This window comes from Wasmannia auropunctata, unplaced genomic scaffold, assembly GCF_000956235.1.
Source record: "Wasmannia auropunctata unplaced genomic scaffold, wasmannia.A_1.0 LD336046.1, whole genome shotgun sequence".
In the NCBI taxonomy this organism is placed as follows: Eukaryota; Metazoa; Arthropoda; class Insecta; order Hymenoptera; family Formicidae; genus Wasmannia; species Wasmannia auropunctata.
The window spans coordinates 1-26821 of record NW_012026844.1 but is presented as its reverse complement, the minus strand read 5'-3'; the positions used below and the strand labels follow the sequence as shown (position 1 = coordinate 26821).

Below are 26821 nucleotides of genomic sequence, written 5' to 3'. Positions count from 1 at the left end.
ATAGTAATGTGCGATTCTCTCGGATATATAGTCGAAGGATGAATGCTGGCATGTAAAACTGCATCAATTCGGGTAATGCTGGTGTGTTTGAATAAGAAATAATATTTGAATATCTGATATATATAATTACGAAGATTTATTTTACAAACATACATGACTTATTCTTATTAGTAAGATATATATTTTGAAATACGTATTATTTTTTATTTGCAAAATGAATTCAGTTTTGTATCGCACAATTATTTCATTATAAGCGTTTCAATGTTACATAATTTTCTTATCTTTACAAATAGAGAAAAATCATCAATCTTGACATAGGTCAATACTGATAAAAGCCTTCTAAAGAGACAATCACTTATTCGTTAAAAACTAAACGTTATTATGCACTTTATTAATAATGATGAGAACATGATTTAGATAATTATAAAGAGGTAAAAAGTCGTATATATATTTGTGACTTGTACCTACATAAAATGAAATGAAAACAAATTTTGAAAATAACACTTTTATGATTTTCCTTTGCAAATTATGTAGTTTAAACAATATTAGATATATTGTTGTTAATATTAGATTGTGTTACATAATTTCCTAAAACTGTTTTATTTATATTTTTCTCTTTCTTTTACTTTTTTTTATTTTTTACAGTTTTGGCTCGTTCATTTTGTCACGTTCATTTTTACTTACAAAAATGTTAAATATTATAAATATTACATAATTCCAAATAGTATAAAACATTGCTATATTAATTTGCTATATTAACATTGTTGATAGAAGATGCTTTTTGGTTTGTATTTATGTTTTTAAAGTTTTAGTTTTAGCTTTTGTTTAAGAAATATAATTTAAAAACAAAGTTAAGACGTTATCGATGATCTTCTATTACAATAACCGAAATGCAAAATCTTAATCCATATTTTTAACAGATACGAACAAAATTTTAATTTTAGTACTTGATAGAAAAACGTAAAAATTAAATTTTATTACAAGAACTTATTAAATAAAGAATGTTATGTAATTAGCTTTGTTATGAAATTATGACACAGGAAATGTATCAAATGATAACATAAAAAATAAATCCAGTTATCTATTTTAAACATTTTCTAAGATAAGAAAAAAACTAAAAAATAATAAGTATTGATTTATGACCTGACCTACTACAAATGACGCAACAAAGTTGATTTGCGCAATTCATGCAGGTTTGTAAGGTAGGGGTATCATAGATATCTAGAGATACATACGCAACAAATAGTCAGTAAATGCTTGCAGTCAGCTTTCATCAATGGTCACAAGTGCATTGTTAGTCATTTGTCCGTTGAATTCATAGGAAAGAATTATTTTCGCGTAGTGAAGAAACTCTTTCGTCCACCAGACACAGAATTTTGTTTGTTGCAATTGACGTTATCGATAATTCATCAAATTTCAGTATTTTTTCTCATTCGACACTTGTTTACTCTGATTTGCAAGCAAAGGTAGGTATTGTGCACTTTGTATAAATTTCAAACTTCTTTTATATGTAAACGTGATATTCTGTCATGTATTTATCTGATTGTTTATGTATTGTTTATATAATAATTCATTAAATTTGGCAGCCATGTGTATGTAGGCTTTTTAGCAGTTACTTTTTACTGCCTATTTTTGTTTACGAGTACTTTCTAAATATTTTAGTTTATCTCTATTCTTGTACGTACAGATATATTTTTCATAATCGACAGGTAAAATAAATGACAACATTAAAATATTATTTTTTCATTGTTGCTTAAAAAGAAAGAATATCAAAGTTCGAAATTTTGTATCGTTATAGTATTTTATTTCATCACAATAAGTCAGTTCTTACTTTCATCTTACATAATTGTCACACAAAATAAATGACAATATTAAAACATTACTTTTTTTTTTAAAGAGAAAATATCGAAGTTTGAAATTTTGTATCGTTGTTATTTTATTTCATCACAATCAGTTCTTACTTGCAATCGCTCTTGAGGTCAACTGTTAGGACAATAAAAGTATTCTGTTATATGTATGTGTTCTGTGTTTTGTTATAAATGTTATACAATAAATGTCATACAATAATTATTTACAATGAGCTTAGCACTTATACGATTCAATGAAGTTAAAAGATTATGCAATAAAACCGTCATTGCTTTAACGATATAATAAAATTTAATGAGTAAAGTTATTAACTCTGTTATATTATTAAAAATCTAATAATATACATATATAGTTTTTTAAATATCTGAAATGTCTAGTTTGTATCTATAATAAAAATGTAAGATAAAACGGCCAATGGTTACCATTGCGTGCACTTTTATTATGTATGCGTTTAATCGATCGCTTCACTACAGCGGTAGTCGAAACTGTCACATATGTTGTGGATCCATTATTTTATAGATTTTTGACATATTCTTTTTTTTTAATAGTTAGTCTCAATGTTTTCAGTGTTAATTTATTATATTATATCCGGTTTTATGTCATCTATATACATTTTTTCACTTGAACTTTGATTAATGTGTTTTTTATATCTTCAACTGAGAAAGACTCCGTGAGTCGAACGTCTTGATTTTATTTTATTTTATTTTATCTTAATTTAACGTCCCGACATTAAACTACTTTTTTATTAACTCGTGGTTGTTGATTTCGCATCATTTTTTCCTTTGCTCGTTCTTGGCCGTTTTATCTTACATATTTTTTTAATTTTTAAATAATTTTATTGCTATCCACTATAATAACTAATTAATAAATAGTAAAAATGACATTGAGCGATTATTAATTTCTTTTTAGAATTAATTTCAGAAGAAAGTAAATTAATTTTATTTTAATAATCTATTTCTCTCTTTATTAATTTCTGTATATTATTTAAATTCTGCATATATTTATAATTAATACACTATATATTTTTTTAACACATACGCACATACATGCACACGGGCGCGCGCGCATTTCACACTATTTGATTTAGTATCATTTCGTTCATTTATTAGAATAACTGTAACACGCTCTATTTATGAAGCAGTAGAGTGACGTTTGAATCGTATTCAGAATCTCGATGGGAGACCCGGATATTTCTGGCAAAATGGTTGAACACAACATGAAGGTAAGTGCAAAAATAACTATGTAGTAATCTATTAGTGCACGGAAAGAACAATTTTGCTGAATCTAGATCTGAAAATAATTTTTGTTTAATAGTCAAAATAATTTTGTGTGAAAGTTAAAGTGATTGCTAGAATATTAAAACGTTTTATAGCTTATCGTTATATATTAACGTTATATAATGCTTATCAGTTTTAATGTTCCAACAAATTATTTTGATTCAACGAAAAATTATTTTCAGATCTATTTTTAGCAAAATTTTAGACTTTTCAACAAAATTGTTCTTTCCGTGTGGCTATCTAATATTTCATGTTACATAAAAAAAAACCATAAATGTATAATGATGTGAAACATATATATTGTTGAATGTTTTTGGTTCCATTCTTCACGAGCCCTCCCGGTATTTTTCGATATTATACCGAAAGATACCGGGAGGGTTCGTGAAGAACAGAACCAAGAATATACAACAGTATATTAAAAACACATAGTGTAAAGGCATTGTGATAAGCAATTAAAATAATCTGAAACAATTTAAATGTTTACAGAATTTCACTATGGAAAATGGCGTTTACAAAGGACCAATAAATCATAATTTGGGCAAATATAAGAGTGTCGGAGAAATGCTATGGACCAGCATTACAAATAATAGAGAGAAAATCGCACATGTGAGTCAATGTTTGTATGTAACATTAATATATAGAATTTATTAGAAAAATAGAGAGAGAGAGAGAGAGAGAGAGAGAAGTAAACTTTTAAAACTTATAACGTTTATCTAATTAAGAAAAAAAATTTAATAAAAATATAAAAATTCTTAAATTAAAAATACTGATATTAACGATAAATCTATCAAGGTACAAATATCTAAGATAAACAAGCAATGCTTACAATAAAAAAAGATTATTGCATGTATATACTAGAAAAGCAAAGATATTAATACTTTGATGGCTGCACGTTTCACACAAGTACTTATACCAACTTCCGGCGTTTTTACGCAGAGTCATTTATAGCGTAACAAAAACAAATATACTGAAGGAATAATTAAAACTACTTATTTTATTTATTTTGTTATTTTATAATAATAAAAATTATTTGATATATATAATTATTAAATAATACCAGAACAATTGTAAAATGCTAATTATAAGACTAAAGTGAAGCATGGAAGATTAAAAAATACCAGAATTGTAAAATTATAAGACAAATGTAAGCAAGAAACAAAACAACTGATATGTGAATTAGAAGAAGCGAATATCATAAACTACGCAAATAAAATCGATCAATAATCTTTAATTAGCGAAGTCATTGTACATAACAGCGGACGTCAAAGGCTGCGCTCGCTTTGGCGTTTACAGCGCTTACAGCATCATTTTTTTGCTGTTTGTATTTATTAGTGTTAAACAAGGACAAATGATGCTTATAAACGCTGTAAGCAAACGCAGTTAAATGTTACAGAATAAAACAGTAGAAAACATTTTTGAAAAAGTCGTTAAAATTTAATATTGACTTGCTTTATACGAGTACTTTATAGTACGTGTTTTTTATTACACATATTATAATGCTTTTTAAAAAATTTACTATCAAAACAATTTTTTATAATGTTATGTAATACTTATGCCAATGTATTACATACGTGCGTTAGCAGATATTAGACAGCATAAAATTTATTAAACATAAAAACATAAAGACATGAATACATACAGACATGTAAAAAGAAAATGTTAATTTTAATATTGAAAAAAATTAAAATTAGTCATAACACTAACAATAACATTAGCAACAATAAATTCGTTTGTTTTAAACTTAATTACAGACGGTATTATTATAGCAATAAATATCTTGAAACTATTAATTCGAAAAATTTTTTATAATACAATTACATAATAGACGTTTCTAAAAAATAGAACTAACTTAAAGGAAATAAAAACAAATTTACATAAACTCTTTAAAAATTGAATTAAATGAATTTTAAAAATCTTCGCGATTATGCATAATTTTTGTTAAATTTAATTTTGCTTTGCAATTAGTAAAAAAAATGTTGTGGAATTATTCTTTTAATCGCGACCTAATAACTCTGCAGTATAATTAATTTCTTGTGCATAATATTTGAAATATTTTTTAATATTAATAATGTGCAGTTGGATGCACGCACTGACGAAACGGTCACATACGCGGAGCTGCAAGACAAGATTGTGCGATGCGCTTTGTGGCTGCAGAAACAAGGAATCACATCTGACGATGTTATCTCTATATGCACGGATAATCATTTTAACTCCATTGTGCCGTGTCTTTCGACAGCTTATATTAACGCAATCTTCAATGTCTGGAACGACAACATGAGTTTGTGTAAGTTGTCTGTGCAATTATCAAATAATCTATGTTGTATTTAGTTAAATTAGTAGATTAGAAATAATGCAAATTCAATAGCAGTGCATGAGAATACAATTTTATTTACCTTGCGATAATTGAACATAATTTGTTTATTATATTTGATTGTAAAATGATATTTAAAATAGTATTAATTATGTAATAGTACTAATTATGAGATATTTGTCATCAGCAACTGCACTGTACTTTTTGCAACTAATAACGCCGAAGGTGATCTTCTGCAACGAGAAATCCGTGAGTGTGATCTTAAGTGCAATAAAAGAGGCGAATTATAGTTCAACTACTGTCGTGGTTTTCGGTAAGCATGTCGGTGCGATTTCATTCTCGGATATTCTAAAAGATTTCAACAATATGGAAGTAGCAAATTTTCGTTACGTCGAGCTTGACGACATCAAAAAGACGGCGTGCATCTTGCACTCGTCGGGTACTACGGGGATGCCAAAGGGCGTCGAACTGTCCCACTATGCCATACTGAGCCTCAGCCAGGAAGAAAAATTAAACATGACTGACGTGCCATCACTTTGGTTTTCTACTCTTTTCTGGCTGACTGGAATAATGATGAATTTTAGTACGATCTTGCGAGGCAGCAAAGTGATTCTCTATCCAGAATTTAACGAGGAGATGACCTGTCGACTGATAGAGAAATATAAAGTAATATATTATATACACATAGAAAGTTTTTATCTTTCTTTCTTTTGTTGAATAATTAAAGCGGAAATATTTTAATTTATAAAAAATTTTATATTTTAAAAATAACTAAACGATTCTCGCTGATATAAATAAGTAAAAAAAAAGCTTTTCCCGCTATAAATTAATTATCACATTGACTTATAGAGCTCTTATTCTCTCGCAAATTCTCTGATAAAGTTAATGTAAATTGATTTTCTTGAAGCGCATATATACTATATGTTTTTAAATTAAGCCAATAATTGATGTAATAATTTACTAAAAACAATAATGCTATTAATTTTTGTCAAATCAAAATTTTTTATTTAACGGCGTGCATTTGTAAGGAAATAAATTTTGATGAATTAATATTAAATTGAATATGATAACTCGCAGCCAAGATAAGAGCAAATTATAGATAAGAAAGAATATATTATAATCGCGTTTCATAATGATATCTATTTATTTATATAAATTGTATAATTAAGTTTTAGTTTTAATTAAAGCAAGTTATTGATTATTTGTAAATAATTCATAATAGAAGCCAAACGTATCAAATATATATTTTATTATCTAGGTACAAACCATTTTTCTTAGCACAAAAATAATCGTTTCTAAAAAATATATTATAGTCGTAATCTCAGTATCGATTTGTTATTTTAAATTGCATTTAAATTATATTTAAATTATATTTTTAAAATCTAAAAGTGTAAATAATTTGTTTTCTACTCAGGTAGCAATTGTTTTCCTTAGTGTGAGCATGGTAAATCGGCTTGTCAAAGCAGGTTATGTAAAGAAATATTCTTTATCATCTTTGAAGCTTATAATGTGCGGTGGTGCAATTATTAAATCAGAAGTGCATGAAGAACTGAGAAATATTTTACCACATGTTCATATATTGCATGGTTATGGTAAATATTGTTATAATGCGATAAAATATGAGCATATATAAATGTACATGTACATATGTAGTATATAAAATTTCGATTATATTTCTTGTGTCTTTAGGACTGACGGAAGCATGTGGTATCGTAACGGTACAACTACCGTACCACAAAAGTGGATCTTGCGGGACAGTAGTAAAGAACGTGCAAATAAAGATTGTAGACCCTGAAAGTGGTAAAGTACTTGGTCCGAATCAATCGGGAGAAATATGGATAAAAACTGCAATCATAATGACTGGTTATTATAAAAATCCTGAGGCGACAAAAAATACGATTGATGAGGAAGGTAAGGATATTTTATATGTCATAATAATAACAATAATATAATTATATTAGATTAAAAAAAATTAATTACGACTTAACGATTCGAACTGAATAAATTATATGCTGTTAAGTCGAGAAGAACATATCTAACTTTAATATGAAATCTAATTGGGACCACGAAAGTTCAAAGATGAAACGTCAAATGCAATCGAAAGCGGATCTTGGTGCTTATAATAATATTTTTTTGTAACTCTTACAATTTCCAGTTCAAGTAAACCGCACGCTGAATATTTTGTCGGTCTTGAAACACAGGTCCAAACTGAATCAGGACTACGTAATATCACAAATTATTAAATTGAAAAGCAATTTAATAATTTTTAAAAACATATTTAATCTTTGAAAATCGAATATCATAAAAATAAATTTTTTAAATACTTATAGGATGGTTTCACTCGGGTGATATTGGTTATATAGATGAGGACGGGGAATTGTTCATTATCGACAGAATAAAGGAACTTATAAAATACAGAGGAATTCAGATCTCTCCCGGAGAAATCGAGAATGTTTTAATATCGCATCCAGCAGTACTAGAAGCTGCAGTAGTAAGGATACCTCATCCATTAGATGATGAACACCCTCTTGCTTACGTCACCAAGAAGTCTGGCTACGAGGTACAATCTTTTATCATAAATATGATAAAGTCATAGAATAAAGATTTACAAAATTAAATTAGAATATTATTAACAGAATAGCGAACCAATTTTGAATATTTTGTAAAATATCCAAATATTTAGCATAGATTGAAATTTACACTTACAAAAATAGACGTGATGCGATTAAAACAATTAAAAAAGCAAATGGAAAAATTTTAAATATAAATAAAATAAATTAAATGGCTCCGAGATAAAATCAAATCCAACTTAAAATTGCCAATACGAGCCGTCGCGTTAGTAAGTCCGATGTATAAAATTAAACACATATGAACAATACATTTATACTTAATAGCGAGAAATTTTATAGATGTTTCAATCCTACTTTTGTGGATTTTCTTCAGCGTATAGAAACGCAATAACGATAAAAAGATTGGTTATAGATTGGTGATAAAACAGTGACATATAATTATACTGACACTTAATATTGATATACCTCTTCTTACGAAAACTTATGTATATGCATGGATTATTGAAAAAATAAAAAGATACTTAATTATATTGACACTATGCATCGACAGTAGTCATAATGTTTTATTTCATGTTTTTTTTTTACCGCTCGGCTTGACATATTTCTTCTGACAAGAACTTATGTACATGCATGAACGATTGAAAAAATGAAAGAATATATAGTCATTATTCACAAAACCAATCTTTTGATCATTACTGCATTTTTATACACTAAAAATGATTCAAAAGTAGGATCGAAATGTAAAATTTTTCGTTACATTAAAATGTTAATTCTTAAAACAGAAATAGAAAATATTTTTTGCGTATTAGAATGTATTGTTTCTGCACTATATTTTAATTTTCTTTTCACAGGTCACGGAAAAAGAGTTGATAGACTTTGTAGCGAAGAACATGATAGATCACTACAAACTACGTGCAGGAGTTATATTTTTGGATAGTTTTCCATATACAGGTTCAGGGAAAATTTCGAGAAAAGATTTAAGAGAATTGACTAAAAAATTGATTAAATAATTATATAATTATATTCTTTCATATCTATTAACAAATTTATAATTATACATTTTTATTTCAAAATGTTAGATATTAGAAATGTTTATTGTTCTTTAAATAAAAAATTCTTGTAAATATTAATTAATACAGATACACAATCTTTAGGTATAAATCTTTATTGAAAAATGTGTTCTAAGAATCAAAATTATTTATTTAAATATCTGTGTTATTCAATATTTAAAAATATATAAAAAAGAAATGAGTAAATAAAATATTCGACAAATTTGATGTATTTGATAAATACAAGATTCCATGACTTTATTAGCGTAATACTATAATACATTAATTTATTAGCGTAAATACTGTATTATTATAATACATATTAGTAAGATTTAAAAGAATAAATATTTAATAAAAATGTATTTTATCTTGATGGTAATACTATTTTGATAAAAATTACTATCCAGATAACACACAGAGTTCAAGAAAAATTCATTCGTATATTTAATCGTATATCATCTATATTCCAAGTTCATTTTTAAATGCAAAAAAATCTTTTTTCAAAACTTTTAGAAAAAGAATTATTTTTGCATCTGAAAATGAACCCAGAATTAATGACATATGACTGAGTTCTTTTTTAACTGTCCGTACTATCTGGATATACCATAAAGCTGAATTGTTAAATGTAAAGTTTCGGAACAAAGTTTTGAATCTTATCAAAATCAAATAAGTACATATTAGACATAAACTTTCTTTGGAATATTTTTGTCTCTGTAAAAAGAAATCCATAATCTTTTTTGTTGTCAGTAATATTAAGAAGCAACCAAAAGCCAGCTATTCTCATTGCAACATAGTTGAGACGATAAGCATATCATAAACGACTAACCTACATCAACTGATTGACGTAGATGCTAAAATCCTACACTATAAATATCATAATTTATTAAATTATAATTTATACTGTTTCACTGATCGAAGTGTGTGTTTATTTTAAACTAAACTATTAAATTCTATTAAAAAGTTTAATTTAAAATAAAAATCGATTTATTTAAAATAAACTAAAATTTGTTAAAACTTTTTTTTGTATTTTTAATAATATTTTTTTTTTAAATTGATATCAATAAACTGATAATTATATTACATAATTTAGGTACACATTTTAGTATTTCATATATCTATCATATATAATTACGAAGATTTGATGTAATATTTTACTTGTACCACTTTATTCTTATCATTTATCAAAATGTACGGAGTATACCTGCTATATATTTCATTCGCAAAATGAGTTTAATTCTACACACATTTAATCCTACATGCTTCCAGATATCTCGTTAAATATTATGCAATCTTCTTATCTTCATATATGATCTGTATATATATATATGTATGTATATATATTTTTAATTTCAAAACTTGATTTCTTAATTCATAAAATTATAAAAATTAAAAGTCTCTGTCAAAAAGAATCAAGCTTTAAAAGTATAAACAAAAATATTTTTACTAAATATTACAAAAATATTAAATATTAAATATTATAGTTTTGACGAACACTAACAAAATTTAAATATTTATTAGGAAAATATATAAAATATTGCGGAAGCTTACAGAAAGATGGTAAATTAAGTTTTTCTTTAAATTCTGACGTGGAAAATATATCAAATGATATAGCATTAAAAGCACAACTCTGAATAACTCCAGAAACATTTTCTGTTTTTCTAAGATAACGTCGTGAAATAACGAATACCATGATTGATTCTTAAACACTGACACAGCACATTTATGATGTACGCAACACAAGTTTTACATCGTTTGGTAAAGAGAGGGATATCATAGATATCTAGAAATATCTTATATATACGATGAGTCAGTATAAATGCTTGCAGTCTACTTTTAACAACGAATCATAAGTGCATCATTATTCATTTGTCTGTTGAACGCTCATCGGAGAGGCTGAGTTTCGCGTAGTGCTAAAACCTCTATTCACTGGATACTGTATCTTTTCTTTTGTTGTAATCGATTTTTACATAAATTTCAGCATTCTATTTTATTATATATTGCTACGGATGCTTTAATATTTGACGAAGCCGACGAAGGTACTGTGACATTTTCTTTCTATAAGTTTAAATTTCTCTTATATATAAACATGATAATTTATCGTGTCTCTATCTATATTATTTATTTATTATGTTTATAATAATTTACTAAAATTGGCAGCCGTGTTTAGTAATAAATACTTTCAGCAGTTACTTTTTTAATAACTATTTTTATTTATTTTTTTTAGTATTTTAATAATTTAATCTTATATATATATATATATATATATATGTGTATATATAATTAGCTAAATTTAAACCTTATAATATTTCAAAAACTATTGCTTAAAATAAAAATTTACAAATAAGTTTTTAACATAATTTTTTGAAGACTTTCTTGCTATGATATTTTGATTCGCGAATTTCGGGACACTCTGTACATAAAATTATTAAATAAAATAAATAATAATATTAAAATGTTATCTTTTTTAAAAAATTTAAATATTAAAATGTAAAATTCTAATATTTAATTTTTAATCTTGTCATAAGTATTATTTCATCATAAGTATATTTGCTGAATCAGATTACAACCAAACGAGTTCCTGCTCTTGTAATCAGTCTCAAGATCAGTTGAGTCTATCGTAAGTGCTCTTTTTTGTTATTGGTAAGTCTAAGATCAGTTTTTCAAACATTTAATTCTTTATGCTCCCAGACATCTCGTTAAGTAATAATGTTATGCAATTCTCTTATCTTTGTATATGATCTATATATACATATCTATCTATATATATGTTTTTTTTGTATGTAAATAACAAAATTATACAACTAAATAAAAATAAAAGATTATGTAATAGTAAAACCATTATCGCTTTGATAGCGCAATAATATTTAATTTTAGTAAAACAGTTTGTAGATTTAACTATTGGTGATAAATAAGACTAATGTTTTTAAACAATTGGTATCTTTAATATCTAATAACTGATAAATTATACTATATGATAATAAACACTTTTTTGCATGCTAGAAGATATTAATAAATAATATAAATGACATTGACCGTTGTATTGGAATCATTTTAATTACAATTTAAAAGAAGAAATCATTTATCTTTTTATATAACACACATCTTGATAGTTAATTTCAGTTAATTTAATGTATATACTTAGAATAATTATGAAACGCTTTATGTATAATGCAGTATTCTAGAGTGACACTGTTGGATCGCATTCAGAATCCCACATTTACAATCTAGACCTGAATATTTCTGCCAAAATGGTTGAAAACAATTTGAAGGTAAGTGCTAAAGCAACCGTATACTGATCTCTTTGCTTGACATTTCACTGTTACATCTAAAAGAAACCGTAAAAGTATTATTGATATGAGACGTATTAAAAATACATAGCGCAAAGACATTACGATAAATAATTAAAATTGTCATGCTCATTTGTTATATGTAGGATTTTACCGTGGAAAATGGTATTTACAAGGGGCAAGTGAAGGATAATGTGAATAATTACAAAAGTCTTGGAGAATTGATATGGGTTAGCCTCAAAAGACATGGAGACAAAATCGCATACGTGAGTAAAAGAAATAACAATTTGGAATAATTGCAAGATCAATCCTAACACCAGCAATAATCTGTTTTACTTAATTATCTTGAATATTGTTATATAACACTGTCTTGTTTTAAATCTTATTGCGAAAAATAATTAATAGATGAATGCAATAAATTTTAACGCACGCGGAAGGTAATGAATATGGATGAATGCAATAAATAATACTTTGAGATTACCATCCGAGACATGATTTAATACACGTTTCTAAAAGAAAAAAACCTGCACTGTAGGACATAAAAACAAATTTAGATAAAATTGTTTAAAAACTGATAATAAATAATTGCAGCTGCACAATGCTTAAATTTTATTTAGTTTTAGTAAAAAAATAAATGTTTTAGAATTGCAAATATAACTAACTTTTTGTGGCCTTCAAATATTTTTTATAATAATAACTGTGTAGTTAGATGCACGCACTGATGAAACGATCACTTACGCGGAGCTGCATGATAGAGTTGTGAGATGCGCCTTGTGGCTGCAAAAACAAGGAATCAAATCCGGTGATATTATCAGTATGTGCACGGGTAATCATCTCAACTCTGTCGTACCCTGCCTTTCGACAGCTTATATTAATGCGATCTTCAATACATGGAACGAGAACATGGACTTACGTAAGCTCTTCCACGATAATCATTATCAAATGTTTCCAGATATACAGGGTGTCAAAACTCTTAATTAATATTTTAAGTGAAAGAGACATGAAATTTTGAATTAAAAGTCCTTGTATCAATTTTGGCTTAGATCATTATTTACAGAATTATTAACGAATAAAGTTAATCAATCAGATGGCGTTTAGCCGCAATACGAAGGAGCGTATCATGCCGTGCGGTTTTTCGCGCTTACTTCTCTCGATTAAGATTTTATTCTAAATTTATTAATAAATAAGTAAAAGTTCTAATAAGTTCCTGACCTTAAAACTTTTCCTCATTGAAATAAATAAATAATAAATAACAGTAAAAACAATTAGAAATTAGATAAATTTCTAACTGTAATTTATTCTTATTTATTTATTTGTGTGTTAATTTATTTATTTATTTACCTATCTTATTTATTGATTTATTTATTTGCTTATTTATTAATATTAAAAATTAGAATGAAATTTTAATCAAGAGAAGTAAGCGCGAAGAGCAGCATGCTTCGCTCCTTCGTGCTTCGTCTAAGCGCAATCTAATTGATTAACTTAATTTGTTAATAACTCTGTAAATAATGGTTTGAGCCAAAATTGATACAGGAACTTTTAGTTCAAAATTTCATTTTTTTTTACGCCTTCAAATATTAATTAAGAGTTTTGGGACACCCTGTACGTTATATTAATATAGAGGGAGTTCCCCTAACGACAGACGGCACCTATTATCGGACATTAGCTATATCTGTAATAGTTGAATCGCTACTGAGCTGTTTTTCCGCGTAAATCGTAAATGGAATTCCCCTCAGGCTCAGTAGCGATTCAACTATGACAGATATATGCTAATATCCGGTATTAGGTGCCGTCCGTAGGAAAACTCCCTCTATTCAATTAAATTAGAAATAATATTATTATATTAATAGACTTTAATTAGATTAATGCAATTAAAAATAATGCATTATCAATAACAATAATTTAATTTGATCTATTTAGTATAATTAATTAGATAGTTTGATTGTACTACATTATTTAGCATATTGTTTATCTTTTTATTATTTATAAGCTATTTGTTATTAGAAACTACTCTCTACTTTTTGCAAATGATGACGCCAAAGATAATCTTCTGTAGCGAAAAATCCGTGGATGTTGTCTTGAGCGCAATAAAAGAGAAGAATTATAATGCGACGGTGGTAGTTTTCGGCAAGCATACCGGCGCGATTTCGTTCTCTGATATTTTGAGAAATTGCAATGATACAGAAGTGACAAATTTCCGTTACATCGAGCTTGACGACATCAAAAAGACGGCGTGCATCTTGCACTCGTCGGGTACTACGGGGATGCCGAAGGGCGTCGAACTGTCCAACTGCGCTGTATTAATTGTCAGCCAACAAATCACCACGAACACGGCCAACGTACCATCAATTTGGTTCTCTACTCTTTTTTGGATAACTGGACTATTCATGAACTTTAGTGGGATTGTGCAAGGCACCAAAGCAATCATCTATCCGGAATTTGAAGAGGAGATGACTTGCCGATTAATTGAGAAATATAAAGTAATATTATTTTATTTATAGAAATGTCTTTTTATCGAATAATTGAAGTAAAAGAATTTTAATTTTTTAATTTCTTATTTTAAAAAGCTAAATAACTAAAAAACATTATCATGTCGATATCAATTTTCCGTTATAGATAAGTCTCATATATAAGTATGTAATGATTTAGCTTTTACTCTATTGTGAATTCTATGATAAAGTTGAATCAATTTCTTTCAAGCACATTGTAATGTTTGTAATTTAAGATAATGATAACTTGCAATAAAATATATTATGATCATAGTTATAATAACAGCAATGCAATTAATTTTCTTCAATACTTGTACATTTGAGGATAATAAATTGCATTTTAATAAATTACGTATGTTAATATTTTGCAATCAAAATAAATGCAAATTGTAAAAAAGAATGTATCACAATCACGCATCCATTTATTAATTTTGCATAATTAATTTGATATTTTATCTTTGATGTATAGATTTTTATATCTGAACATAATATGAAAGAAAAATATAAATTATTTTACTGTTCAGATACAAGTTGCTTTCTTTAGTACGAGCATAATCAGTCGATTACTCAAATCGGGTTGCGTACAAAAATATCCATTGTCATCTTTGAAAACCATACTAGCCGGTGGTACATCAATTATGTCGACCGTGCAGGAAGAAATGAAACGTATTTTGCCACATGTCCAAATATTGCAATGTTACGGTAAATATCATCATTAAAAATAATTGCGATAAAATATTAGTATTTTATAAGGTATGTTAATTTATATATTGTAAAATTTCGTCTATATACTTTGTGTTTTTAGGAATGACAGAACTTGGCAACGTCGGAGCCATGCAACTACCGAATCACAAAAAGAATGGATCTTGTGGAATAGTAGCTCAGAATGTACAAATGAAAATTGTGGATCCAGAAAGCGGAAAAATACTTGATCCGAATCAGCCGGGAGAAATATGTATGAAAATTCCAAGCTTAATGAATGGTTATTACAAAAATCCCGAGGCGACAAAAAATACGATTGATAAGGAAGGTAGAGAAATTGCTTCTATCATAATAGTAATAAAAAATTATATTAAAGAAGACTAATCAGGATTATTAATTAACGCGTGCAAACTATACCTATAAATAGTATTCTATTAACTTCACAAAGAACATATTAGATATTATTAGATAATATCACAAAAATCTAATAGTATAAAAGCATAAGAATTAATTTTTTGAACATTTATAGGATGGCTGCATTCAGGTGATATTGGTTATATAGATGAAGACGGAGAATTATTTATTATAGACAGACTAAAGGATCTTATAAAGTACAGAGGATATCAAATCTTTCCCGGAGAGATCGAGAATGTCTTGTTGTCACATCCAGCAGTACTAGAAACTGCAGTAATAGGAGTACCTCATGCAATAGATGATGAACATCCTCTTGCTTTCATTACCAAGCGGCCTGGCGCAAAGGTTTAATTATTTGTGTTAAAAATATATCGAAATCGTAGAACAAAAGTTAATACAATGAAATCTGTTCTATACCAACAGGATATTGTAAATTGATTTTGCATACTACGAGATATCTTTTTAACAATTTTATAAATAGGATATTGTTTTCATAGGGACATTGTTTTAGAGGCACGATAAAACAATTAACAAGACGTGAAAAAATCTGCACATTAATATGGTCAAGATGTTTTAATATTTCCAATATAGAATCAACATATAAATTTCTATTGATTTATTTCACAATAAATTAAATTATTGCGTTGAGAGAATCTCATTATGGATATACAATACTTTTTAGCATAGAATAGAGAAATATTTGTTATGTAGTAAGATAGCAACTTTCTGCAATAGTTAATTTTTTTTGTACAGGTGACGGAACAGGAATTAATAGATCTTGTGGCGAAGAACATGATGGATCATTTTAAACTACGTGCAGGAGTAATATTTTTAGACAGTTTTCCATATACGGCTACAGGAAAAATTTCTAAAAAAAATTTGAAAGAAATGACAAAGGATCTTATAATAAAACACAATGATTAATTGATTAAATTTTTCCACAATAATGTAAAATTTATAACTTGCGTTATATGTACGAAATGTGCATTATATCAGAATTAATAGATATTATAAATATAAGGTATTATTAGTTATTAAAATATCTTTTTTGTCCATTTACAAAAAAATAGTTTTATTTTAATTAACAAAGTTACATAATCTATTTATATTGTAAGTCTTGTCTAAAAACTAATTTTAAGAATTAACACAGCAAAATTTTTTTTTTTAATATTTGTATGTACATTATTTAAAAATATAATACATAAAGAAAGAAAAATAAAAACATCTTGATCTGATCTGAAGTATCATAGAAATTGGATTTCTTGATGATTTATTTGTATTAAAAATTATGCACACATATTAAAATTCGAAAAAAGCTATTTAATAAAATTTTATATTTTAACTTGATAATAACATTTTATTGAAAATTATTATGATTTAAATGCGAATCGTTGTACTAAATGTTATAGCGCAGAAGAATATATTATTATAAAACAATGTTTTTAATTAATTAATTAAATTTTGTGTATTCATTGTTGTCGATATATCAAAATTAAATTATATTAATATGAATTTTCTTTTGGATATCCGCGAGCCTTTACTTCTTTAAACATAGCTATAAGAGAATCCATAGTTTCTTCTCCAGTTGGAATAATTTGATTAGGAGGCAGTAAGAAGCCATATCGACCGCGATCGCGTAATTCGTAAGTATACGCGATAGGCTTATGATAAACGCCTTTAATATAGTCCACAGTAACTCCAGTGCACACGTCTAGAAATAAATTTGCAATGTTCATATGTGTAAAAAATTTAAACTTTTTTAGTGCAAGTGTACTAGATAAACCAAATAAAAAAATATATATATTTAAATCAAACTTACAAATTGTCTCAGCAACATTTCCGACTCGATACTCAGTTCCATATCTCTGTTTAAGTGTTGCAGCTGATTTCAAACCAATAGCATGCTAAAATCATATTGCACCAAAAATATTAATATAATAAAAATACTTATTATATTACATATTATGTATAAATAATAAGATAAATTAATATAAAACAATTAAATTAAAAGTGCGTTTAATATACCTGCTTAACTATACATGTACATATTAATTGTATATTATAATATTAATTATATCTTACACACACACACACACACACACACACACGCGCGCGCGCGCGCGCGCGCATGTATAAACATGTATTAAACGTTATGTAAGGATCTATTATATAATACATATATGTTAAAATTTATTATATAATAATAATAAAAATTGTTTTGCATTGTGTATTTATAATTTCTTTAATAAATTGCATCTATTCTAATTAATGTATGTATGTTGATGATTAAATACAAAGATAATAAGTTAGCTATTGTGCATATTATTTTCAGAAATGTTATTTTTCTTTGTTATTATCAATATTTTTCCAAAATTATATCTTTCTATCAATATAACTTCTTACCAAATCCTCATGATTATCAAGATGCTCTTTCGTGTAACCGTAAGGATACATCAAAAGTTGCGAATAACTGTGAAACGAGATGTATGCGTAAAATTTGTCGGAAATAGACTTGATATATTCGGACATGCTCTTTGTCTCTATCTCGGAAAACGGCTTACTTCCTGCGTAAATCTCAGAACATGGAAAGGCGGTAAAACCTTTAGCTAAAAATGATGAATTGTAATACTGTTAATTAATATTAGATCATATTTTTTTTATATACAAACTTTTGACTATTACATTATTATAACGGTAATTGTTATATTTCCCTGTTTGGGAATATTAGTACTTACACACCCACTTGTAGCTCCAGTTTCTGTTAGCATCAGCTCCGACGCAGAGGCCGTACGGTTTACGCGTTTTTCTCCATAACCGATTCTGAAAGCAGTTCGGCTTATATATATAATTTCAATTTATAACTTAGTAGACTTTATGTAATAATATAAAAAAGAATTTACTCTGGTGTGCGTGTACGCATATCCATCGGGATTGAACGAAGGGAAGATGTACCAATCGTGGCTCTCAGCTAGATCTCTGACGTCCAGGTCCTCGCTGGTCAGCAATTGATGAAGGATGTACATGACAGTTGCCGGCGAGATCCATTCCCTGGCGTGAATGCCCCCTTCGATAAAGATTCCTGGATTGTTAGATTTAAAGGAAACTTTGACGCCTTTAATCTGACGTCCCTCATACGATCTACCACCCACGATAACCTGTATTTTATCGGGATATTGCTTGGCCAAATCATCTAGGTTCTTATAGATTTCCTCGAGAGTATGGTAGCTGTTGAAATCAAATGAGGTTGATCGACTCTCAGGCGTTGTTTGATCAATCAACTTTTGCACATCCTCGATAAAAACTTGATAAGGTATTCCGATCTGAGTCATCATTTCGTAAAATTCAGGCAACTTGTGCGGAGCTACCATGAGATCCACATTTCTGCCTACAAAGCTGGGTTCTTGCCAGAATGAGAACTGAAAACAACATTTAATTTTATATATGCATCTATAAAATTTTTATTAAAAAATTGTAATTATTGTCTTGTAGTGTAAAAGATCTTGCAGATTTTTCAAATTTATTTATAATTTGATAAACTTTAATTAATAAATAAAAATATAAATTTCTAAAATCAATTTTTATATATATTAAAAATTTTAAATAATCAAATAAGTTTAGATAATAATAATGTTTCGACAAGATTAAGTATATAATTCTATACGGATACAGTTCTTTCTTATATTTGTACTTGAAAGAATCCACTTACTCCATCAGGAATCGCTTCCAATAAATGTAATTTATTGACTTGCGCTTCTGTAGTAGGAATAATTCTAAAGACCTTGTAATTATTAAAAGTAGCTTTTTGAGCGGCTGCTAACCACACGATCATGCACAACACTATTATTTTTGACATGGTGATCCTGTACCTTTTAATACATAAATTAATTTATTATATTAATTTATTAATTTATAATAATTGCAATTATTAATACATCTTTAATTGTTTCAGAAATTGCGATATTTGCAAAACAAAATTTTAATTTATATGTTAATAAATATCACTAATTAATTAACTTTTTAATTACTTTATTCTTATTATTTAATATATAGAAATCTCTTTCAATAAGATATGCATACATGCACGTCTTAACTTTTACAAAACGAAGAATTTGTGATTGTGCTGTAGCTCGTTCATTATATTTAAACATTGTGTGCACACGACACCAACAAATATCAGAAACATCATTTGAGAAAAAGAATCACGTTGATAGATCTACCGAAGAAAGATTATATCGGGTTTTACCACATGTTTATCAAATTAGTTCCGAAAGAATCTCATACTCTACTATCGCTTTTTGTCAAATTATCGAGGAATGACTACTAAAAATATATTTATTTTTAGGTATATATAGATTCATATAAGGTTATTGTATTAAAACCATGTTTAATTTGTATTTTCACACAATTATTTATATATATTTATATGTTTTTACGAAGATGCATTATCAATTTGTCATCTTTATCTTTGTCGATTACTACGCGACTGATAGCTCCACTTTTAATCACATCGTAAGTATTTATATCACACCAACAAAAGCTAATTTAAACAAGCAAGTCATTAATATAATATAAATAAAGAAAATAAATTTAATTTAATTAACTAAAATAAAATATGTAAAAGAAAAACTATAAAAAAATTAAGTTTGAGTTTATTCTAAAATAATTGAATACAGATAATTTCAGTTATGTAAACAAAACATAAGAAATACAAAACACGATGCATAACTGAAAAGCAAAATATTACAATTTATTATAGATAATAATTATAATGCAGCAGATAAAGCAAATAGAAACGAATCAAATAAAAAACCATGATCTACAGAAATATTTGTATATTCTATTAAATTTAGTCATCTTTAAATATATTTAATGTTTTTATTAATATTTACTTATTATTATTAATAATGTATATTTTCTGTTTATTACATGATAAATAATTTATCGTCTCACGAATACTAAATCTATGTTTAATTTTATAGTTTTCACATCCTATTGTTTTAAAATCCAATGATTATATATTATGTTTATTTGCGCCTTACATTATCTGTTTTTAAAGCTGGTTACACGGAGTGACTTTTAGTGCGTTTTGAGCAAGTTTCTTAATTCGTTAGCAAACTCTCTGATAAAAATTTCTTCCAGTCGCTCGTTTTCTATTCACTAGCGTTTAAAATGTTGAAATCGCAGAGACTAGTAGTCGCTGTGACAAAAAGATAAACATGACAATAGCATTTTTTGACGCTAGTTACTGGCTTCTTTTATTCTTCTTTTATTCTTCTTGCTCTTTCTAAATCTGGCTTTCTTCATTAGATGCTAGACGCGATTTCAAAATTTGAGACGCTAACAAACAGTAGTCGAGCGATTAGAAAAAGTTTTTACTAGCAAATTGAGAAGCTTACTCAAAACAAATAAAAGTCGCTCCGTTGCGCATGAGCAGTACGCTGAATTATTCGCTAGTCGCCCGCTGATTTATTTTCCACCGGAGCTTTTTTGATGCTGTCATCTTGACACGAAGCTTCTTTGGCACTACTACTAAATCGGTCAACTATTCGCTCAAAAAAATTGAATATGTTTAACTTTTGTCATTACAACCGCTAGACGCTGTGATTTCAAAATTTTAAACGAATTTTATTGAATTTAGAAATTCAATCTACTTGAATTATTTTTGGGATACCCAAGTGCCTTTGCCGCTTTAAACATAGCTACAAGAGAATCTAAAGTTTCTTCTCCAGTCGGGATAATCTGATCGGAAGGCAATAAGAAACCGTAACGACCGCGATCGCGCAATTCGTAAACATAGACAATGGGTATATGAAAAATGCCTTTGACATAATCCACAGAACCTCCACTAGCTATGCCTAAAAATAATTTTATAAGTGTTAAAAATAATATTTTTACGAGTACTTATTTTAATATTGCAATGCAAAAATATGGGATTAGCAGATTAAAATAATCTTTAAAATAACAAAGGAAAAGAAAATTGTTAATAACTTTAGTAAAAATCATTTAATATAATTAAAAACTGTTTGAGAATAAAATATACATATAAATAGACAAAAAAGAAAGAGAAAAACGGATAAGAAAGAAAAAGAAAGAGAAATATAAAATAAATAAAAATTTCTCTACTTACCAACCATTTCGGCAGTATTTCCAGTATAATATTCAGTTCCATATCTTTTATTGAGAGCTGCAATTGATTTCGAGGCAATGGCATACTGGAATTATAAAGATATATTATATAAACTTTTTAACGGAATAGTCAATCTTATTATATACAAAATAATAATAAACTTGATTGCTTTAAATATAAATTACAAAAAAATCGAATCAATTATGCTAATAATAAGTACGTAGAGAAAATTTTAAAATTTCCTTATTAATAATTCATTGACAATTATCACATTGACTTGTAATTTATTACATATAGTGAGTTCCACAATCTCAATCAATAATTTTATTATTTTAATTTTACAAAAACTATAAATGTTGCCTTACTATTAAAATTACTTACCAAATCTTGATAATTCTCAAGATGATCCTTTGTGTGGCCATAAGGAAACATCAAATATTGAGAATAACTGTGAAATGAGATATATGCGTAGAATTTGTCAGAAATGGATCTGATATATTGAGACATGCTTTTCGTTTCTATTTCGGAAAACGGCGCATCTCCAGCATAAATATCGGAACAAGGAGAATTGCTAGAGCCGCCAGCTAAAAAAGTCAAATTATATATATATAAAACATTAAAAACATCAATCTGATCTTAATCTCATAAGCTTTTCAAAGCCTAGAAAATAATTTCAACTTTTTATTAAATTTTATTTAAATTTTTATTATCTAGGACAGTTTTCTGATATAATACAAATATTCTTACTATTCCATTGGTAAGCCCAATTTCTGTTAGGGTCGCTGCCATAACACTTATTCGTGTACCGCTTACGTGTCTTTCTCCATAATCGGTTCTAAAATAAATTTTAAATATTCGTGTAATTAAGCATTAATTTATAAATTACTAAACAATGCACTGTGTAAGATAAAACGAAGCTTACCGTGGTGTGCGTGTACACGTATCCATCAGGATTGAACGATGGGAAGATATACCAATCGTGGCTCTCAGCCAGAGCTCTGACCTCCGGATTGTTGCTTGTCAGCAATTGATGAAGGATGTACATGACAGTTGCCGGCGAGATCCATTCCCTGGCATGAATGCCACCCTCGATAAAGATTCCAGGATTGTTGGGTTTAAAGGAAACCTTGACGCCTTTGATCGGACGTCCCTCGTACGACTTACCGCCCACGACAGTTTGTACTTTATCAGGATGCTTCTTTTCCAAGTCATCCATCTTTTTGTGAATTGTATCGAGAGTATGATAGCTTTTAAAATCAAATCTCGATGCACATGTGGACATTGTTCGATTGATTAATTCCTGAACATTCTCAATATAAATTTCATAGAGTGCTTGAATCTGCGTCATTATTTCGTGAAATTCGGACAGCTTATGCGGAGCTACCATAAGTTCCGCTACTTTATTTACGAACGGATCCTTCCAGAAGGAAAACTGTAAATAAAGTTTAATATTGTTTATTTAATAACCATTTATTTAGTAACTTTAAAAAATTAATTACATATTTATTATTCTTTATATTTTTAAAAATGTTGTATAATAAATAATTAGATAAATTTGTAGAAAAAATATTTTGCTAAAAGTGTAAAAATATTAATTTTTATCGTTATTTTATCCTTAATTTTATCCTTTATGCTTGAAAGACTACTCACTCCATCTGGTTTGTCTGTCAACTGGTTGAGCAATTCAGCTTGCTTCTTTGTAGTCGTGGCAATTTTGAAAACCTTGTAATTGTGAAAAGTAGCCTGGTCGGCGGTCACCAGGCTCATTGTGCACAATATTATTATCTTCCACATGATGATCACAGTTTCCTTTAATACGCAAATATTAGCTTTAGTTATCATTAAACTTTTTGCATCAGGATTATAATACTTTTCATCATATGAGAAGACATACCATGTTTACAAAATACAATTTAAATCTAGTCATCTAACCAAATCGTGATTTGAGCCACAAAACGTTTAATTCTTTTAATATAATTTATAAATAATGTTATTGAAGAAAATCGCTTACCTTTCTATAAAACGGAAACTCTGGCAAATATCGATATTACGATGATATTGATTTATAGTCATAAAAGTGGCATAAATTAAATTTATATTTTTAAAGTTAACATTATACACACAGTAAAATTTATTTACTTAATACGCTGCTCAATCACAGTTAGTATCTAATGCATATAAAGCATGTTTAAAATATAACTTTAATTTTTAATACACTCGGTTTCTTTAAGAGAACTGCTGACGACGCTTATCCGCCATTGACTATAAATGCGTACTTGCACGCGGCACCAAAGTTACATTATCTACTAATTGGCATTATCAAGTTAGGGTAAATTAACGTAGAATTTCTTCCTCAACTGAATACAAGTTTATATACATTATTATATAATTTAATTCTTTTATTATTATATTTACAAGGAAAGGAACTAAAGTGTCTCCTTCCAATTTTGATAAAGTTTAAATATGTTGTATTTTATAATTATAATAAAAAACATTTTTAATTATTTCTTTATATATCCTTACCACTTAACTTTTTTAAAATTTCGACTTTTTTATAATTAAATTAAAGGTACTTATTAACCCATGAAATTACGTACGGATAAATTTTTTCTATTTCTTATAGTTTTGATGATATTTGCTTCGAAAGAAAAAACTAATTTCGTATATAAAGAATATTTTACCTTTTAAAAGTGTGAGTACACATATAAAAAAAAATATGTCTCTTATTTTTATTTAAAAAAAACAACATATTCAAAGCACATTATAATTGGAGAAGGATATTTTGGTCTTTTCTTTTGTTCAAAAATGTAATATTTGTAATGTGAAAGAGCTCGGTATTAATATATATGTTTATTATAAAATTTTACCACTATTATATTTATAAAAATAACAAAATATTTTATGCAAAATAACTTGTGCTGCTAGACTACTAAATCGAAAATAATATGAAGAATACAACAAATATAACAAAGAAAATAACAAATATAATAAAAATATTATTGTAATTTAATTCAAATTTATTAATTTGTGACGAATAATAAAAGGAATTGATATTATTTAAATCAAATTTATTCTTTTTGTGATAATAAAGTGATACCAATTGTAATTGCTTATAAATCATCATACACACATTAAATTAATTTAATCATAAATCTATTTAAATTCGTTTAAATCTAAAACATTCTTAAATTTATTTCACACTTATATTTATTTTTATATCAAATTCGCTCTTCATTCACAAAGAGTGATACCCAAAAAATCGATTTTTAAGCCCTCGATTTCAGAACTAAACTGTATGCCAAATGGTATCTTATAATAAGACATTAATTACAGAGAAGTTTCAAGTTGAGGTAACATTTGTTATCAGAACTGAAGGGGGAGGGGAATCAAAATTTATTTTCGAATTTTAAGAAGACTCCAAAAAACGGGTACTCGATTTTTGGACCAAACTGTGTGCTAAATATTTTATAATGAGACATTAATCATAGAGAAATATCAAGTTGAAGTGACAATTGTTATCAGAGCTGGAGGGGGAAGAATCAAAGTTAATTATCACAGGTCTGCGAGATCCAGTATTTTAAGAAAGTTGATCAAGTCTATGAAGGGAAGATGAATGTACTTCCACATTTTACGTAGTCCGATCTCTCTTCTTTTCTTTACAACTCTACATGAAACATTTACATGCAAATTTATGCATGTTAGCAGCGCTAAGTTTTTTAACATATTTCATAAAGTCTATTAAATTTTGTTTGGATGTTGTTATATAAAATAATATAAATACACACACACACACACACACACACACACACACACACACACACACACACACACACACTTTTATAAAAAATAATAATTTTAATTGTTATTTATTTATTACTCTTAATAATGTATATTTTTTTGTTTTTTACATAATAAATAGTTAGTACCTAAGGAATACTCAATCTATGTTTGATTTTATAGTCTTTACATCTTATATATTATTAAAATTCAATGATTATATTATATTTATTTGCGTCTTGCATTATCAGTTTTATGGACTTATTGCTAAATCACTTAAATATTATACAACTAAAACCTCAACAACAATTTAATTGCTTCTGTAAAATACAAGAGAAATTGATCTGAGTGAATGAATAATTGAAAGAAATAAATTTTTATTTAAAGAATTTAAAAATAAGTCTCACAGATTAGTAATATATGTATAATTTCATCTACATTGGACATAAAAGATATTGTATATAATTCTCATTAAAATTTATTAGCAGCATTTGATTATAAATTTAAGACAAATCCGTAGTTAAATAAAAAATTATTTAAATAAAAATTTTACCGATTTGATATTACTTGACAACAATACAGGTTTATAATCTACACTGTTAAATCTATAACGTCAAACTGAACCTTATTTAAGTCACCACTGCTCTTACTTAATAAATAATTTTTTTTACTAAAACAATGGAATTACATAATTTAAAACAGTTCAAATTAATCCAAATTTGAGTTAAACTCCATTGTTTTATTTAAAAATAACTATATTAATTTAGTTTAAAAAATAACTATTTATTAAGAAGCAGCAGTGGCTACTTAAATAAGGTTCAGTTTGATACTATAGATTTAACAGTGTAATGAGTAATCAGTAATAATTTTCTTTGCATTTTTGCATACTCTCATCTTCTTAAATATAGCTACAGAGAAATCCATAGATTCTCTTCTCTAGTCGGAACAATAT

At 27.2% G+C, this 26821-nt stretch overlaps 3 protein-coding genes across 4 annotated transcripts; 1 reads left to right on the top strand and 2 right to left on the bottom strand.

The window, feature by feature from the left end:
- Positions 1-1225: 1225 nt before the first annotated feature.
- On the top strand, positions 1226-16995 carry LOC105451753. Its single transcript, XM_011692409.1, has 17 exons — positions 1226-1466; positions 3008-3088; positions 3630-3749; positions 5220-5427; positions 5642-6120; positions 6869-7046; positions 7144-7365; positions 7785-8014; positions 8876-9031; positions 12256-12342; positions 12507-12626; positions 13066-13273; positions 14365-14840; positions 15374-15551; positions 15655-15879; positions 16081-16310; positions 16719-16995. Exons 2-17 carry the CDS (start codon positions 3041-3043, stop codon positions 16887-16889), a joined length of 3336 nt encoding a protein of 1111 aa, XP_011690711.1. The 5' UTR covers positions 1226-1466; positions 3008-3040; the 3' UTR covers positions 16890-16995.
- A 120-nt stretch (positions 16996-17115) lies between these two features.
- Positions 17116-20331, bottom strand: LOC105451701 (zinc carboxypeptidase). Of its 2 annotated transcripts, XM_011692311.1 has the most exons (7): positions 19991-20331; positions 19672-19831; positions 18866-19381; positions 18701-18785; positions 18369-18571; positions 17785-17869; positions 17116-17676 (listed from the first exon to the last, which is right to left on the bottom strand). In XM_011692311.1, the coding sequence occupies exons 2-7, from the start codon at positions 19816-19818 to the stop codon at positions 17468-17470; spliced, it is 1245 nt and encodes a 414-aa protein (XP_011690613.1). In that variant the 5' UTR covers positions 19819-19831; positions 19991-20331; the 3' UTR covers positions 17116-17467. The 2 variants fall into 2 exon arrangements, with proteins under 2 accessions (XP_011690613.1, XP_011690612.1); XM_011692310.1 differs by having other exon boundaries at positions 17116-17869.
- A 593-nt stretch (positions 20332-20924) lies between these two features.
- Positions 20925-24352, bottom strand: LOC105451700 (zinc carboxypeptidase-like). Its single transcript, XM_011692308.1, has 7 exons — positions 24104-24352; positions 23743-23901; positions 23015-23524; positions 22840-22927; positions 22474-22676; positions 22093-22177; positions 20925-21820 (listed from the first exon to the last, which is right to left on the bottom strand). The coding sequence occupies exons 2-7, from the start codon at positions 23884-23886 to the stop codon at positions 21600-21602; spliced, it is 1251 nt and encodes a 416-aa protein (XP_011690610.1). The 5' UTR covers positions 23887-23901; positions 24104-24352; the 3' UTR covers positions 20925-21599.
- Positions 24353-26821: the final 2469 nt, after the last annotated feature.

What these genes read in the sequence shown, in the direction of transcription:
- LOC105451753 (XM_011692409.1), top strand. Translation starts at nt 3,041, where the DNA reads ATGGGAGACCCGGATATTTCTGGCAAAATGGTTGAACACAACATGAAG. An exon ending in CCAAATATTGCAATGTTACG is followed by an intron (nt 15,552 to 15,654) that starts GTAAATATCATC and finishes TTGTGTTTTTAG; the next exon opens with GAATGACAGAACTTGGCAAC. An exon ending in CCAAGCGGCCTGGCGCAAAG is followed by an intron (nt 16,311 to 16,718) that starts GTTTAATTATTT and finishes TTTTTTGTACAG; the next exon opens with GTGACGGAACAGGAATTAAT.
- LOC105451701 (XM_011692310.1), bottom strand. Translation starts at nt 19,818, where the DNA reads ATGTCAAAAATAATAGTGTTGTGCATGATCGTGTGGTTAGCAGCCGCT. An exon ending in TGGAAGCGATTCCTGATGGA is followed by an intron (nt 19,382 to 19,671) that starts GTAAGTGGATTC and finishes TGTTGTTTTCAG; the next exon opens with TTCTCATTCTGGCAAGAACC. An exon ending in TTGATAATCATGAGGATTTG is followed by an intron (nt 17,870 to 18,368) that starts GTAAGAAGTTAT and finishes ATATGATTTTAG; the next exon opens with CATGCTATTGGTTTGAAATC.
- LOC105451700 (XM_011692308.1), bottom strand. Translation starts at nt 23,886, where the DNA reads ATGTGGAAGATAATAATATTGTGCACAATGAGCCTGGTGACCGCCGAC. An exon ending in TGACAGACAAACCAGATGGA is followed by an intron (nt 23,525 to 23,742) that starts GTGAGTAGTCTT and finishes CTTTATTTACAG; the next exon opens with TTTTCCTTCTGGAAGGATCC. An exon ending in AAATACTGCCGAAATGGTTG is followed by an intron (nt 21,821 to 22,092) that starts GTAAGTAGAGAA and finishes AATTATTTTTAG; the next exon opens with GCATAGCTAGTGGAGGTTCT.